Raw genomic sequence first — 15,531 nt, 5'->3', positions numbered from 1 at the left:
AGAGTCGGACACGACTGAGCGACTTCACTTTCACTTTTCACTTTCATGCATTGGAGAAAGAAATGGCAACCCACTCCAGTGTTCTTGCCTGGAGAATCCCAGAGACGGGGGAGCCTGGTGGGCTGCCGTCTATGGGGTCGCACAGAGTCGGACACGACTGAAGTGACTTAGCAGTAGCAGCAAGCGTTAGACATGACTTAGCAACTGAACAACAATAACAACATCCCAGCAGTGGTGCCTACAGGCTGTTGGGTGGGGTGACCAACCTCACCCAACTCATTAGCTACTGGGGCTAATGAGCTAGTGGGAAGATCCCACCATAGTGCCTATGAGCACCCGTGTCCACCAATAGAAGAAGCTTCCAAGTATGGCTGTTACTGTTCAGTCGCTAAGTTCTGTCCAACTCTTCGTGACCCTGTAGACTAGCCTGCCAGGCTCCTCAGTCAATCCCCTTTATGGATCACAGTCTTGTCATGGCAAAGGGGCTTGCTTAATTCAGTGAAGCTATGAGCTATGCTATGCCGTGCCACCCAAGATGGGTGGGTCATGGTGAAGAGTTCTGACAAAACATGGTTCACTGGAAAAGGAAGTGGCAACCCACTCCAGTATTCTTGCCATGAGAATCCCATGGACAGTGTAAAAAGTATAGCTGTTACCAGTGTCTATACCCACAGCCTGAGCCGCACCCACCCACTGCCTCTCTGGGACACTCTTTAAGACCAGCAGGCAGCTCTAACCCAGCTTCCCATCAAGTGACCACTTTTGCCCTAGGTCCCAGTGCATGTGTGTGCTCTTTAAGACTGAAGTCTCTGTTTCCTCCAGTCCTGTGGGACACGCAGAATTAGGACCCTGCTTGCCTTCAAAGCCTAAGGCTCTGGGGGTTCATCTTGCTGATGCAGGATCCCTGGGCTGGAGAGCCCAACTGGGGCTCAGAACTCTCCTGTGGAAAAACCCTGCAATATAATTCCCTACTTTGTGGGTTGTCCAACCAGGAGGATGGTACTTGATGATATTGTGAGTCTGCCCACTCCAACCATCTCAGTGTGGTTCCTGCTTTATGTCTTTAGTTGTAGAAGATCTATGCTGGTAGGTTCCTGTCTTTTTTATCAGTGCTTGCTCTGCAAATAGTTGTAATTTGGGCTGCCCGTGAGAGGACCCAAGCTCAGGGTCTTTCTGCTCTGCCATCTTGCCCCATCTGTATTGTGATCTTGTTTTCAGAATAAAGACATGCAAGGGGGCCTCTCCTGGTGTCTCCTCCCCTTCTCTGCCTCCTCCTCCGTTTACCTTTCCCAGTTCTTAGTGGGAGGTTTCCTTGCTTGAGTACTCTTAGTGTGGAAGATGCACTGCAGCACCCTCAGTCCAGGGAGGGCACATCACTTCCTCTTACTTTAAAAAAAACTTTGTAAGCACTTCAGCCCTCCTTCCACCACACCTATCTCTACAGTATTCCAGTCATGGCAGGGTGATGTTATGAAACTAGTACTCCTCAGTTTATCTTTTCCATCTCAAAACTTTGTGTGCCCAAGACTGGCATGGCTGGACCCAAACTAGAATTGGCCGAGTATGTAGGGACATTCAGGGTATGGTGCTCCCGTGGAGTTTGGTAGGGGTCCTACCTCAGTGGCCTTGGTGCAATAGCCCTTTGCTCTTCCCTTTCAGAGGTCCTGCCCTACTGCCCCTCTGTTCCCCGGAAGTCACGTGTTTCTTGCTTTTGCTGTTCCTTTTGTGGAGGGCACTCTGCCTTCATCTTCAGAGGAAGATAGAAATGAACTCTTGTCAATCAAGTGTCAGGTCACTTATCCCTTTCTCGGAGGACGTCCTTAGTGCCCACCTAAAGTATTAGCCTTGTCAGTGTTCATCATGTTTATTTAAGGTAAGCTTGAGGAGAGCCTGAAGTTGCCTTGTTTTATATCCAGTCCAAAGAGCCCCTGACCCACGACAGGCACTCAATTGTTTCACTAGTGGTTGTTTATCTTTTCACTCTTCTCTCCGTTGGAAGTTCTCACCTTAGAAGAGTTTGTTGGAAATATCAAACAGTACAAGAAAGGCCATTAGGTACAAAATACTCATGTGTTTATGAATTCATGACCAAATTAAATATGCAGTTTTATATAAAAAGAGGCATGTGTGTGTGTTTCTCCCCCATCCTCCCGTTGTCCTCTAGAGTTCTGAGTGACGCGGGTGCAGGAGTGTGTGTTCTTGCTGTGTGACCCACTCCTTCCTTCTCGCTTTTATGCCTCAGGCTCAAGCTTGCCCTGTGTGAATGTGTCTCCTGCTCTGACTCAAGATTTCTGGGCACCAGGTTCCTGGGGGACTGGAATTCAGCCCCTCCTCCATCCCTCTCCTCCCTGCCCTTCCCCTGACTGGGCTGGCCCAGGTCCCCCACAGCCTCCCCAGGTGGTATCTCTGAGTCCCACCTGGGCTTGCTGGGCTCCTGGAGGTATGGACTGGTTCTGACGGAGCTATTGGAAGGGGTGCCGAGACCCTGCCTGCTGGGATCCTGCTGTGGCCTCTCACTTGTGAGCCTCCTGCCACTCCTGAGCCGCCTTCCCTTTCTGTCCCTGCTGGCCTTTCTGCATCCTCATCTTTGGGCCAGACGCCTCAGGCCTGTAAGCTCATGGAGACCTAATTCCCCTGCTGTTGGATTTCAGGTCCTGGCTCTCCCACCCCCCTAGAGTTCTTGGGAGGCCCCCATGGCCCCTCCTACACCCTTCCCAGAGTGAAGGGGCTGGTGCAGAGCAGCACACCCCACCTAGGAGGTTCCCCTTCTGTCCCCTTCACCTCAGCCTCACCCTGAGCTCAGCAGAAGTGAGCTGACCAGCCAGTAGAGGGCAGCACATGTCTGGTTTCCAAGCCTGCCACCTGGAGGACTTGGAGGGGAGGCAGCCATGGCCTTGAAGTCTAGGGCTCGGACACCAAGGGTCACAGCCATTCAAGACGCACTTGACCTGCCACCTCCTGCTCCTTCTCTTGACAAGGCCTTGACCTCAAATCTCTAGGTCTTGGCACCACAAAATTGATGCAGAGGTTCCATTTTTTGCGGGGGCGGGGGGTGGGGGTTGCTCTATGCCAGATAATTGGGGGTAGAGCCCCCCACACCGGGCCCTGGGACCAAAACCCAGTTCCTCTCCTTAAAGCATCTTTCTTAGATGAGATGGGTCCTGAGTGCTGAGGACAGGAGCTCAGTCTCTCTGGCTCCACCTTCATCAGAGGGACCCTGTGTTCTGAATCTAACAAGGGTGTGTGGAGTGAGATACAAATCAGAATCAGAAAAGGGGGAGAGGGTCAGTTGTGGCCCAGCTTTCCCCCATGGGCTGCAAGATACTGTCTTAATCCTCCACCATCCTCCAGTCTCCTCCCTCCTCTTCTCTGGACTGACCTTGATTTTGCTCCTGTTCAGTTCCCCCATTCTTCCCTGTTATCACCAACCAGCACTGAGTAAGGTCACGTACTTCATTACGATCCTTCTTTACAAAGACTCCTATTCTCCATGTCAGTGCCCTTTCCCCTGACCTTTGACCCCTACCGCATCCCACCCCTTCGACACGGTCATATCCTATGGAGTTACCTGCTGAAGTTGACAACAGATTGATTCTCATGATGGGTCCAACACCATGGTGATTACCGAGCCCCCCCTCCCCGCCCCTGCAATCTCATCCCCAGCATGCTGAAGGCATGCACCATGCCCTCCAGAGTCAGTCAGTGGGGCCAGGACATCCTCGGTCACAGCCGGTTACACTGCTTTCCTGAAAAGCATCGGAGTCAATTTTACCACCTCGACCATTGCCTCATCCACATGGGGTCCCCTGCTTGGCTTTATAAGAATGAGAGCCATCCAGGGTCTTCTTCTGCTTTTCTTCTTTTGAGGGGACAGAGGCCACAATGCTTTTGTCGGTGGTGATTTTGTTCATTGTCTGCGTATTTTTGCAAAATTTACCCTCTCCCCATTAGAAGCTGTGCTGGCCAGGAGCGGGGGGGAGGAGCCCAAAGGAGCATGGGATTGCTGTACTCAGGTCCCATCACCCTCTACTTTCTCTCCCCCTGTTCCAGTGTTTCCTTTTGTTTCCATCTCCAAACCTGAGCGGTAAAGGATGGGGGGAAAGAGAAGTTTCTCATTGCACCAAGAAGCACTGCTTCCAGGGCTGAAGCTCTGAAAAACGTCTGCCACCTTCTCAGGCCTGGTTGCCCACAGCCCCGGAAGCAATGCTGGCAGAGGGCAAGCCTTCTACTTGCGGCTTCTGGCAGCTGCACCACAGAGGTGGAAGCCTGGAGTTGGGCTCTGAAGGCTTAAGTTCTACCCTGACTTTTCCAGTGAGGATTTGAGTAGGCTCCACGTGGAAAGGCCCACAAAGCCACTATAACCCTTCAGTTCCATAAATGGAGACGTGGGGCCAACAGAGGTAGGACCCTGCCTGCCCACTGCTGCTCCCTGGGAGGGGGCTGCCTGTGCAGACCAGGACACACAGCTTCCCAGCAGGAGAATTTCCCCTTCGATGCTAGGATTCTCCGACCCACAGACAAGATGCCACAGTCCTCAGCTCTCTCCCCGATGCCCGCCTCCAAGAGTTGTCTCCCGGCCAGCCATGGAATCAGGACCTCTGCACAGGGCCACTGCTCTGGTCCACGAGGCCAGGCTCCCTCCTCTCTGTGCTGAGCTATGTTGGCTGGTGAGAGCAGCTCCACCCAAAGGGTCCTGGTTATGCGAGTCCTCTGTCCCTGGGAGGTGGAGGGGGCGATGCGGAGGAGCAGAGGGGCAAAGACAAGTGGGGACAACAGCAGCAGGGTCAGAAGAGGGTGGCAGCATCTCAGACCACAGCCGAGGAGGAGGATGGGGACGCCGAGGAGGCGGCCGAAGAGGACGCCGAGGACGGACTATTCCAGAACAACCAGCGCCGCTTGGGCTGCCGCTTCAGGTGCAGATAGTCCTCCTTCTCGCGCTCCTTCCGGGCCCGCTGGTAGTGGTCTTCCTCCTTCAGGTACCAGACGGGTGGCCACCGGTGTTTCTCGAAATACTGCTGGTTTTCTGGGGCAGAACGGCAGTAGGGCTGGGTGAGGAAGACGCAGGAGGAGGGGCAGAGGGACTCCCACCCCTGCCCCGCTGCCATGGAACATGCCTCTGGTCCTCCTAGGCCCACATGCCAACCCCTGGGGACCAGAAGTGGAAGCCCTGCCTTCACTGAGCCCCCAAAGAGAGTCAGTTGCCCAGGGAGTGGAGCCGACGGTCCACACTGGGGAAAGGCATTTCCACTTGCGTCTTTCTTCAAAGGCAGAGGGAAGATCCTATCAAGGCTTGGAGAATAAAGCAGGCTGCGACAAGGGATGAGGGAGAAACAGTGAGAAGAGCTGTGGGCAAGAAGATGCTCGGCCTGGCTGGGCTGACAGCAGGTGCAGCTGGCAGAGCTGAGGTTCTGAGAGGGGAGGTGCGGGGGGTGGGGGTATGCAGGAGCTTAGATGGGAGGGAAGGCTAGGCTGAGGGGTTTGGACTTCTTCTGGAAGGTGTGGGGGCTCCACGAAAGTTTGGGACCAGGGAAGTGAGGCAGTTGGAGCTGCGCTTTAGAAAGAAAATGCTAGAAGGGTGACGAGGAGAGAGCAGGAGTGGGAGAACTGGTAGAGTACTAGGGAGGAGGGTCACAGCAAAGCAGACGGTGCCCAGTGAAGACCAACTGGGGGAGGCCAGCCACACCTCTCCCTGGATCCCATGAATCCTGGACCCCTGGATTCCTGTCAGGCCCCAGGACCTGAGACATCAATTAAGCAGAGACCAAGCTGCAGGGACCCCAGAGGATGCCCAGATCTGTGTTGTCCAAGCTGTGACTTGTGCCCATTCCCAGGTTATGAAATTAATGTCATGAGTCGTGAACAGTATTAAAAACAACTGATAAATTTTTCAATATGTGTACTCGGTCACAAGGTAAAATGTAATTCTTGATAAGCTAGAGGGGTGGAATGTGGGGATGGGAGGGAGGCTCAAGAGGCAGGGGATATATGTATAATTATGGCTGATTTGCATTGTTGTTTGGCAGAAACCAACCAACATTGTAAAAATTAACAAACAAAAATGGATTTCTTATTGTGGAGTTTGATCCACAAACATCTAAAAAACACCACCTCTAGTCTGACTGTACCTGTGAAAAGCAGAAGCTCAGAGGGGCAGAGTGAATTGCCCACAGTCTCTGGCAGGCTGGGGCTGGGGGGCCGCCCTCCACACCAGCGCTTTTTCCAGGACCCCCTCCGCTGGGCCGGGTGCATGTTTGCAGGCTACTCCCCACCCACAGGGGTCTTTGGCAGCCTCTGGGCGCCCTGGGGTCAGGTCAGAGGCTTGGACCCAAGGAGAGGGAGGCGACAAATGCCGCTGGGGATGCTCACCTGGGGACATGGCCTTCATGTCTCGGGGGAACTTGCGACACACATTGTTGTAGTTGGTGCAGATGTGGTGAAGACACCAGTCAGCCAACTGGTACGCACAGTGGAACTGGGAACAGACAGGAGCATGTCTGTGCTGGGACCCCTGGGCCAAGGTCTGCACACAGATGTCTACTTTTGCCTTCAGAGCCAGAGCTTTGGCGCAGGTGGCCAAAGGCCCTGAGTCACAAAGAACCCACCTCGAGAGGCAAGGCCACACAAAACCACGATGGAATGACATGGATTTGCTCTTTGGCACCATCACCACCACCTCACCCGTGACCTGCCCCCAGCAGCCCCAGAAACCCACAGTCCTATGAGGTGGCCTCCTACTGGGTCTGCCCTCCTCAGATCTGACCCCTCGTCCTCCATGCTGGACAAGAGCAGCCTGCACTAAGGTGCTGACAACCGGGCTTAGAGAGCTGACCTCCCAGGCATATCTGCATTATTTTAACTTCAGAAACTAATCTTTACAATGTTTGGCACCCTGAGGGCTGGTAGGGGAGATTTTGCTTGCCTGTTCTAGGTGGCTCAGACAGTAAAGAATCTGCCCGCAATGCAGGACACCTGGGTTCAGTCCCTGGGTCAGCAGGATCCCCTTGAGGAGGAAATGGCAACCCACTTCAGTATTCTTGCCTGGAGAATCCCAGAGACAGAGGAGCCTGGCAGGCTAAAGTGCACGGGGTCGCAGAGAGCCAGACATGACTGAGCAACTGACACTGTCACTTGGGAAAATGGAGGAGGAAGTTCATCTTAGATGGAGAGTCCCCAGTGTGCCTTAAATGACCCCAGCCGGCAGCAACCACGTCTATACAGGGCTCTGGTTTCCCTCCCCGGCCCAACGGTTGCCTGAAGTCTCTGTCCCTTCCTGCCACAGCCAGCCTCTTCTCTTGGCATGTTGGGGTGAATCCTCTGGCCTGCAGGATAAGATGGGTCTGCCCACTGGGGGAACCAAGTCTGTCAATGGGTTTCCTTCCTACCCACCACCTCCCAAACCCTCCCCATTTGCTGCCAACAGGCAGAGCCCAGAGCTGAGAATGTTGCAGAGATTCCTTCCCTGTCATCCTACCTGAGCCAGTTCCAGGAACACAAGGACGTCCCCATCGATGTCCACCATCATCTGGGTTGCTTCCATCAGCCCAGTCACTGTGTACTGCTCTGTGACACACACACAGCCAGGAACGGGCTGAAGAACCACAGGAGTGGACAGGCACTTCTTTATCCCCTCCCCGACCCCAGCAGGGGCCCACAGCAGGGCAAAGAGAGGTCCGGGGCAAGTCCCAACAGGCCAGGAAAGGCCACAGGAGATTTAAGTCGGCTCCTACCAGTGAGGAAACCAGGATTGGAGCAAGACTTTCCCACTGGAGATGAGGTGGGAAGTGAAGGCGGAGACTAGAATAACCTATGAAGCTTTTTAAGCTACATATGTTGCAGCAAGGAGTTATACAGGTGGGGTGAAAGCCCCCACCCCTGAGAATCAGCCATTGATACTGATGGCAGAGGGTATTAAATCTCAAATTTGCTAAGAACTATAGATTAGAACTAAGGATTAAATCAAGTTGTTCATTTTAATTTAAATTTTGTAACAAATTGTGTACTAACCTTGCATTTCATGTTAAGACCTTTCTAGGGAAGAAGTAAACACTTTGAGTTCTGAATTTTAACTGTGTCAGTATAAACTGATAAAGTATTTTATCTTTAAAAGTAATATGTCTCAGCTGAGTCCATGGGAAAAGACCTAGAAACAACAGCCATCCCAATAGCAAAAGCATTGCTAATGCAAATACTGTAGCCTTGAAATCCCATTTCCAACTACAGGAAGCCAAGACTTCTTAGAGAAATGGCTGATACGGGTATGGGGCAGGAAATGTACACAATGAACCTGGCACATCTTGTCATTCCAGAGCATCGAAAGCTCTTCTAGAGACTCTGCAGCCAACTTGAGAAGACTTCTACAGGTTAAAGGAACAGCAGAGTATCTGAGTTTCCATAAAGCTAATTGCAATTATTTAAAACTGATAGCTGGAATCAAGATTGCCGGGAGAAACATCAGTAACCTCAGATATGCAGAGGGCACCATCTTTATGGCAGAAAGCGAAGAACTAAAGAACCTCTTGATGAAAGTGAAAGAGGAAAGTGAAAAAGTTGGCTTAAAACTCAACATTCAGAAAACTAAGATCATGGCATCCGGTCCCATCACTTCATGGCAAATAGATGGGGAAACAATGGAAATACCGAGAGACTTTATTTTGGGGGCTCCAAAATCACTGCAGATGGTGACTGATGCCGTGAAATTAAAAGATGTTTGCTCCTTGAAAGAAAAGCTATGACCAACCTAGACAGCATATTAAAAAGCAGAGACATTACTCTACCAACAAAAGTCCATCTAGTCAAAGCTATGGTTTTTCCAGTAGTCATGTATGGATGTGAGAGTTGGACTATAAAGAAGGCTGAGTGCTAAAGAATTGATGCTTTTCAATTGTGGTGTTGGAGAAGACTCTTGAGAGTCCCCTGGACTGCAAGGAGATCCAACCAGTCAATCTTAAAGGAAATCAGTCCTGAATATTCATTGGAAGGACGGATGCTGAATCTGAGACTCCAATACTTTGGCCACCTGATGTGAAGAACCGACTCATTTGAAAAGATCCTGATGCTGGGAAAGATTGAAGGCAGGAGAAGGGGACGACAGAGGACAAGATGGGTGGATGACATCACTGACGTGATGGACATGAGTTTGAGTAGGCTTCAGAAGTTGGTGATGGACAGGGATGCCTGGCATGCTGCAGTCCATAGGGTCACAAAGAGTTGAACACGACTGAGCAACTGACCTGAACTAAAAACCAATAGAGTATGTTCAAGTCCAAAAATTCATAATCACATGTAATATTAATAACAAAAAATCAACTGGTCACTCTCAAAAGATGATAGAAAACAAATGTGTGTCTTGAAAACTGGTAAACAGGGACTTCCCTGATGGTCCAGTGGCCAAAACTCTACACTTCCAATGCAGGGGACCAGGTTCAACCCCTGGAAAGGGAGCTAGATCCCACATGCTGCAACTAAAGATCCTTCATGCCAGCACTAAGACTCCACTGCAGCCAAATAAGTACATAAATATAAGAGAAAGGAAAAACAACTGGTGAATTAAAATACCACATATTCACCTGCCTTTCCTACATGAACTATTCTACTGGGAAATCAAACCATAGGTGAGGGAAAGTTTCCCTCCTTTTGAAAGTATTCTAACAGATTAAAAAAAAAAAAAAAAAGACCGAACTGGAATATTACCATTTCACAACACTTAATAAATGAATGGATCTAGGCAATAAAATTCAAAGGCTGCTAACACCACAAAAAGCGAGAAAAGCAGATGATCTATGTTTCTTGATGAAAAGCAGAAACAGCCTACAAAATGTAGTCTCACCAAAAGAAGACTGGATCTAATCTAGCCTCTAGACCTGAAGGCCAGTTGATAGGAAGGAAACATGGTGGACTACAGAAAGGCAATCAGTAAAAAAATCTAGGTTCCCTGGATCAGAGGGTTTTTCCAACATATCCCAAGGGAAAGTTCTGTTTTTGTTTTTAACAGACAAGGAACTTACAGATTAAAAAAACCTTAAAAGATATATAAAAAATAAAATCATGCTATAGTGTTTCAGGATGCACACTTGGATGATATAACTATGAAGAAGAGTAAGGAAGAGCAATCATAAAATCTTAGAGCAATAGGCAGAACGGTTACTTCAGGGTGGGGAGGGCCTATGGTGAGAGGGACAGACTGGGGGCTCTGGTGTGGCGAGCAAGGGCCACTCGGTTTGTAATAATTTATCAAGATGAACACATATTACATGCTTTATGTGCAATATTTAACATTTTAAAAATTAAGCTTAAATTAATAACTTCCTAGTAAGCTTATATCACAAAACATGTCACTTATTATACAACACTTGGCATTTTCCACTGTTCCTTGGCAAGGTACATAGAAACATATTTTTTAAATATGTTTTTTAGCGATTATGAAGCATTTCACAGGAAAGGCCATTCAATGTTATTTTCTATAAGCCTTTCCATGCAGCAGTGAGAGGTAACATTTTTAATGGCTACCTTGCAAAAGCCATCCACGTGTGCTTAACCAGTGTGCCTGTTTGACTTGTCTCTGATTGCTTGCTATGATGAAACAAACTTAAAGAAACACCTGAATACATTTTTTTTTCATTTGGGCCATTTCTGTGTAGCAAATCTTTCAAAAGTTATTTAGTCTAAGAGTTTGGACTGTTTTCTGTGTTCTGGGAACGCTGCACCACTTTTTCAAATTGTTACAGCTGTGATCTTATTTATTTTTTTTTTATTTATTGGTCACACCACTCAGCATGCAGGATCTTAGTTCCCTGACCAGGGATCGAACAGGTACCCCCTGCAGTGGAAGTGCAGACTTAACCATCAGACCACCAGGGAATTCTGCAGTTGAAATCTTTAGAAGCCTCTTACTCCCTGCCCTAAAGCCCTCAGTGTCCCCTGGCCTGCCTCTGCAGGCTCAGCTCTTAATATTTGATTCTGGTCAATCATTTCCACCTCTTCCAGGGACCAAGCACCACCTTTCAACTCATTTCTCATCATAGGATCGCTGCTTCCCTCATAGCCAAGTCCCAATCTTGATCATCTGCCGAGGGCCACAGCAGCTCTGACACCAGGTCCTTCCCTGAACCTCAGCTCAGTATCTGAGGCTTTGCTCTCTGCCGCCGACCCACCCAAGGACATTAACCTGGACATCAATGCCAGTACAGGTACCAACACCAACATCAATGGAACACACATGCTGACTCCAGCTCAGGAGCACCACCTGTCGTCAGGCACCACGGGCTCCAAAGGACTTCTCATCTGCACTGCACCATCTCTCCTCCTGCCCTGGCACCCCAAGCGCTGCTCCTTGGTCTCCCTCCTGCCCCAGCCCCTGCTCCACCCAAGCCTCTGGGGTTGGTCCATCCTGAAACCTGAGCTCTAGCTCACAGGATCTTCCAGGAATCAAAGAATTAGGAGTGACCAACAATTAGGTCAATGTTTACTGTGTTTCTAGAAGAAAGAGAAAGGGAAGGTGGAAGAGAAGAAGGAAATGAGAAAGGGGAAGAAAAACGAAAGGAAGGAGGAGGAGATGCAAGGGTAGGAATGAGGAATGGTGTTCTGTTCTTTCTGGCTTCTTAAGCTTGCCTAAGTGTGGCCAAGCTGAGAACCTCGAGCCCTGGCATCTACTGGTGCCCACTTGCTGCACCGCAATAACCTCTAGAGAGACCTATAAGGTGACCCCACCAAGCATCCCTCTCACACATTTCCTTACATCCACGTCCTCACCACAACCCCAATACGCACCGACGTATCTCACGCTATGTAAACGTATCCCCTTGGTGCTGGCGGCCTGTCCCCTAGGAGGAGACAGGTGAGAGAAGAAATCACGACTCCCAGGGGGTCCCCTGACTCCTCCTCCTCCCTGGAGGCCCCTCCCCTGGGCTTAGCTACCTGTGAGGGCGACCAAGTGTGGCAGGCAGAGGCGGTTGGCCAGGATGATGAGTTTCATGTCGTCCAGGTCGGGGCTGGAGGTGAACATGCCAGTGTACAGGTACTCCAGCACGGCCCGCATGCAGCTCTTGCTTGTGAAAGGAAATACCACCTGCGGGTGGGAAGGAATGGAGCAGGCTGCAGCAAGGTCCAGCTTTAGGGAAAGAGCAGCAGTTCTGAAGAACTCAGAAGGCCCTGGCCTGGACAGCTGGTCTCCCATAGACAGGCTGCCACCCCTCTGCGGTCCCTGGACCTGCTCAGAACACCTCCTTCCCCAAAGGCTAATCTCCCACACCAACAGCCTGCAATGAACCCATCTGCTGAGCACCTGTGAGCAGGGCTCCAACAGCTTTTAAAAGGACCTGGACTCGCGTTAGCATCTTCCTGGTTTGGAGGAAGCATGAAGGAGTCCTTCCGGTCACCTGCACCTGGCCCCACTCTATCCTTCGGGGAGCAGTGCAAGTGGGATGTGGATGAACGGAGCGAACACCAGCTGGTCTCTCTGGGCTGCTCAAAGCTACAGCTCTGGGCCTCTGGGATCTCTCCAGAGCGGGACCAACACAAAAACTGCTTTCTCATCAGCCGCCAGCCTCTCCAGGCTGCACTGGGAATTGGCTGGAACTTTACAGCTGCTTCTGTGACTCTGGAGAGTTCCCATCTCACACGTTGCACATCTCAACCCACTCATGCTTCAGGGAGCAGAGACAACTCAAATCTCGAACTCTCCGCTTCACCTCCCAGAAGGACTCCCTTTCCAGTGTGTGCTAAGTCGCTTAAGTCATGTCCGACTCTGTGCAACCCTATGGACTGTAGCCCGCCAGGCTCCTCTGTCCATGGGATTCTCCAGGTAAGAATACTGGAAAGGGGTGCCCTTCCCTCCTCCAAAGGATCTTCCTGACTCAGAAACCTTAGGAAATGCCTTCTCTGGGTTATAGGATGCTATGCTCTAACATTCTTTGTTCAGCTTTTCATTCAAGTGTTTGCTGAGCACTGACTAAGGGACCAGAGCTGAGAAGGGTACTCAGCAGAAATAAAAGACCTCATCCGCATACTCAAGGGAAACCTCAGATCAGCTGGAGAAACTTGGTGTGGACCCTTCGAACTTTAAGTAGATTCACAAAGGAGGACACTGTTAACTACAAGGCTGAGGGATGGACAGTCAGTGTCAGAGTTCAGAGAAGGGTAGAAAGGAGGTCAGACTTGAACCCCAGTCTTGATTTGGCTAGAACTCCCACTGACTCCTGATGTTTCCTCTTAGTAATTTTCTACCCACTGACTCCCTACCATACACCTTGACTATAAACCCCACTTGATCATGCTCAATTAAGAATTAAAACCAGTTCTATACTGAGGTCTCTTTTCCCCTATTGCAATAGTTTCTGAATAAAAATCTGTTCTTACTGCTTTAAGAAAAAAGTTTTTTCTCAACTATAGAGCTAGGATGTGACCATAATTGCCCATCTTGGTATACTGCAAAGTCCTTGGCTATAGGAGCCATCTCATAAACTTCTCTTGGGCCCATCACTTGGTGGTTTGTACAGAGTCAAGGCTGAAGGAAGCACCATGAAGTGACAGATGCCTCAGATGGAAAGGGAGTAAGCCTCTCTCCCTCCCAGCTGTTTCCATCCTAGCCTTACCTCCCTGGTGGAACTCTCCACAAATGGCCCCCCAAACATGGCAGCCATCCAGTCACAGCTAGAAATCAACAGGGGCTTGTGGGCACTGATGGTGCCATCATCCAGGATGAAGGTCACATCTGTTGGGTGAGAGAAGATGCATCACGTGAGGATGGGGTGAAAGAATATGGGACAACCAACCCCACAGGTCGACACTGCTCCCAGATGACTGCTTCCTCCTGAAGCCACAGTCTGTGAGCACCACATGACCCAATCTCAAGCTGGGGGCTCTAGGTTTCAGGAGCAGAGTTGTGGTATCTCCAGGACATCAGTGGCTGAGATGACTCAGAATGCTACTTGGACCAACCCAGATTCTGCAGAAGGCTCCTGGAGGGAAGTCCCCTGCCTTTGGGACACCAGCTCCTAAAGCCTGTTTCATACCTGAGAAGGTGCCTTTGGCCAAGCACTCCTTAACCCGGTTTGTTCGGCAGACATGGAAGGCCTTGGTGATCTCCTGGTTCATGAAGGCCTCGTTGTTGAGGATGTTGGCCACCATCATGCGCAGATCAAAGACCTCAAGCAGCTCAGCGGTGTGGGCGATGTGCATGAGGTCTCGCTCGTTCTCGTCCAGCTCCCCCGTGTACAGGTACTTGAGAACAGCCCGGAACGGCCCTGGCTGGATGGAGTTGTCCATTTTCACCACCACCATCAGCCGGGATTTATAAGTCAGTGGGTCTTCTGTCATCTCTTCCTGGATGCTCACAAAAGCTCGGCTCCAGGAAGACAGCACTCGACCCCGCCCAGGAAGGTACCCTGTCCCATTGCCCCGTAAGATCCCGTCGCTGGTGGATGCCCGGAGCCCAACAGGCCCAGAGCCCCCGCCCTCCTCCACACTCTCACACACGTCAAAGCTGGCTGCCCGGAGCAGGAAGTCCCGGCCATGGTGGTGGTGGTGGTGGTGATGGTGGTGGTGTTGATCAGGGTGACCCCGGTGGTCCTCTGAGCGGGGACCCCCTGACCCCGAGGGTCCCCCCAGCTCCCCCTCACTCAGGTCCATGAGGAACAGGTCGTAGAACTTGGAGGAGGATGTGGAGAGGTAGATCTTGTGGGCGAAGATGCGCACCCGCTCCTGAAGCACAAGGATGACGTCTGCACACAGTGGGTCCTCCAGGAGGTGGGCAGGGCACTCCTCGCTGCTGGAGGGGGGGTCGGGCACCACAATGAGTGGGGGCGGCGGCTTGGGGGGCAGGAAAGGCGCCTGCAGCAGGGGCCGCTGCACATTGCGGAGGTGGGACTTCCAGAACTGCAGGTGCCAGCGGGAGATAAGCGCTGCCTGGATGGCGTTGTCGAACACATCCTTGATACCGAACTGCGCCACCACACTCGTCTCGTAGTAGGGGATACCCAGCTCCTTGGCCACCTCTCGGCCCTTCTCCGGGGGAAGGATCTCATTGGGCTTGATGGCCTGGCACGTTCAAGAAGGGAAGCCAAATTCATGTCGGTGGCGGAGGAGTTGGGGGCAGGGAGATGCATTCCCCCGATCCTGTGTGTTTTTCACCTGACTGGGGGCATCCCTGCTGAGGATCTGGGTCTAAGCCCCGTTCCTGCCCTGCTCATTTCCACTCCCTTTCTCCTCTGTTTGGCCAGATCCCTTCTTCTTCCAGGAAGCCCTCCATTATCTATGGTAGGCCTGGGTGATCTCCCTGGCTCAGAGTAGTGGGAGGGCTGACTACCTCTCTGGCAATTAGCATGCTGGTTTTTAACATATTCACCTATCCAGTTCATCTCCCAGCAAGATTATAAGCTCCTTTCATACAAAGATGACCTCTCCTTCTCCTTCTCTCCTCATGATGCTTAGCTCAGTATTATCCACTCAGTGTGTAATGGATGGATGGATGAAAGAATGATCATTCTTACTGGCTCCCTATGTGAGTCTGCTTCAAATGGAGAGAGAGAAGTGAGG

The 15,531-nt window shown here is 51.0% G+C and overlaps 1 protein-coding gene across 1 annotated transcript; it reads right to left on the bottom strand.

The window, feature by feature from the left end:
- Positions 1 to 1,950: 1,950 nt before the first annotated feature.
- RHOBTB2 (Rho related BTB domain containing 2) lies at positions 1,951 to 15,319 on the bottom strand. Its single transcript, XM_061427085.1, has 8 exons — positions 15,302 to 15,319; positions 14,010 to 15,033; positions 13,590 to 13,708; positions 11,914 to 12,064; positions 7,472 to 7,560; positions 6,920 to 7,000; positions 6,367 to 6,472; positions 1,951 to 5,023 (listed from the first exon to the last, which is right to left on the bottom strand). The coding sequence occupies exons 1-8, from the start codon at positions 15,317 to 15,319 to the stop codon at positions 4,806 to 4,808; spliced, it is 1,806 nt and encodes a 601-aa protein (XP_061283069.1). The 3' UTR covers positions 1,951 to 4,805.
- Between the last annotated feature and the right edge of the window lie 212 nt (positions 15,320 to 15,531).

Source organism: Bos javanicus, chromosome 8 (assembly GCF_032452875.1).
Source record: "Bos javanicus breed banteng chromosome 8, ARS-OSU_banteng_1.0, whole genome shotgun sequence".
In the NCBI taxonomy this organism is placed as follows: domain Eukaryota; kingdom Metazoa; phylum Chordata; class Mammalia; order Artiodactyla; family Bovidae; genus Bos; species Bos javanicus.
Note: the sequence above shows the minus strand (reverse complement) of the source record. Positions and strands in the feature narration are given on the sequence as shown.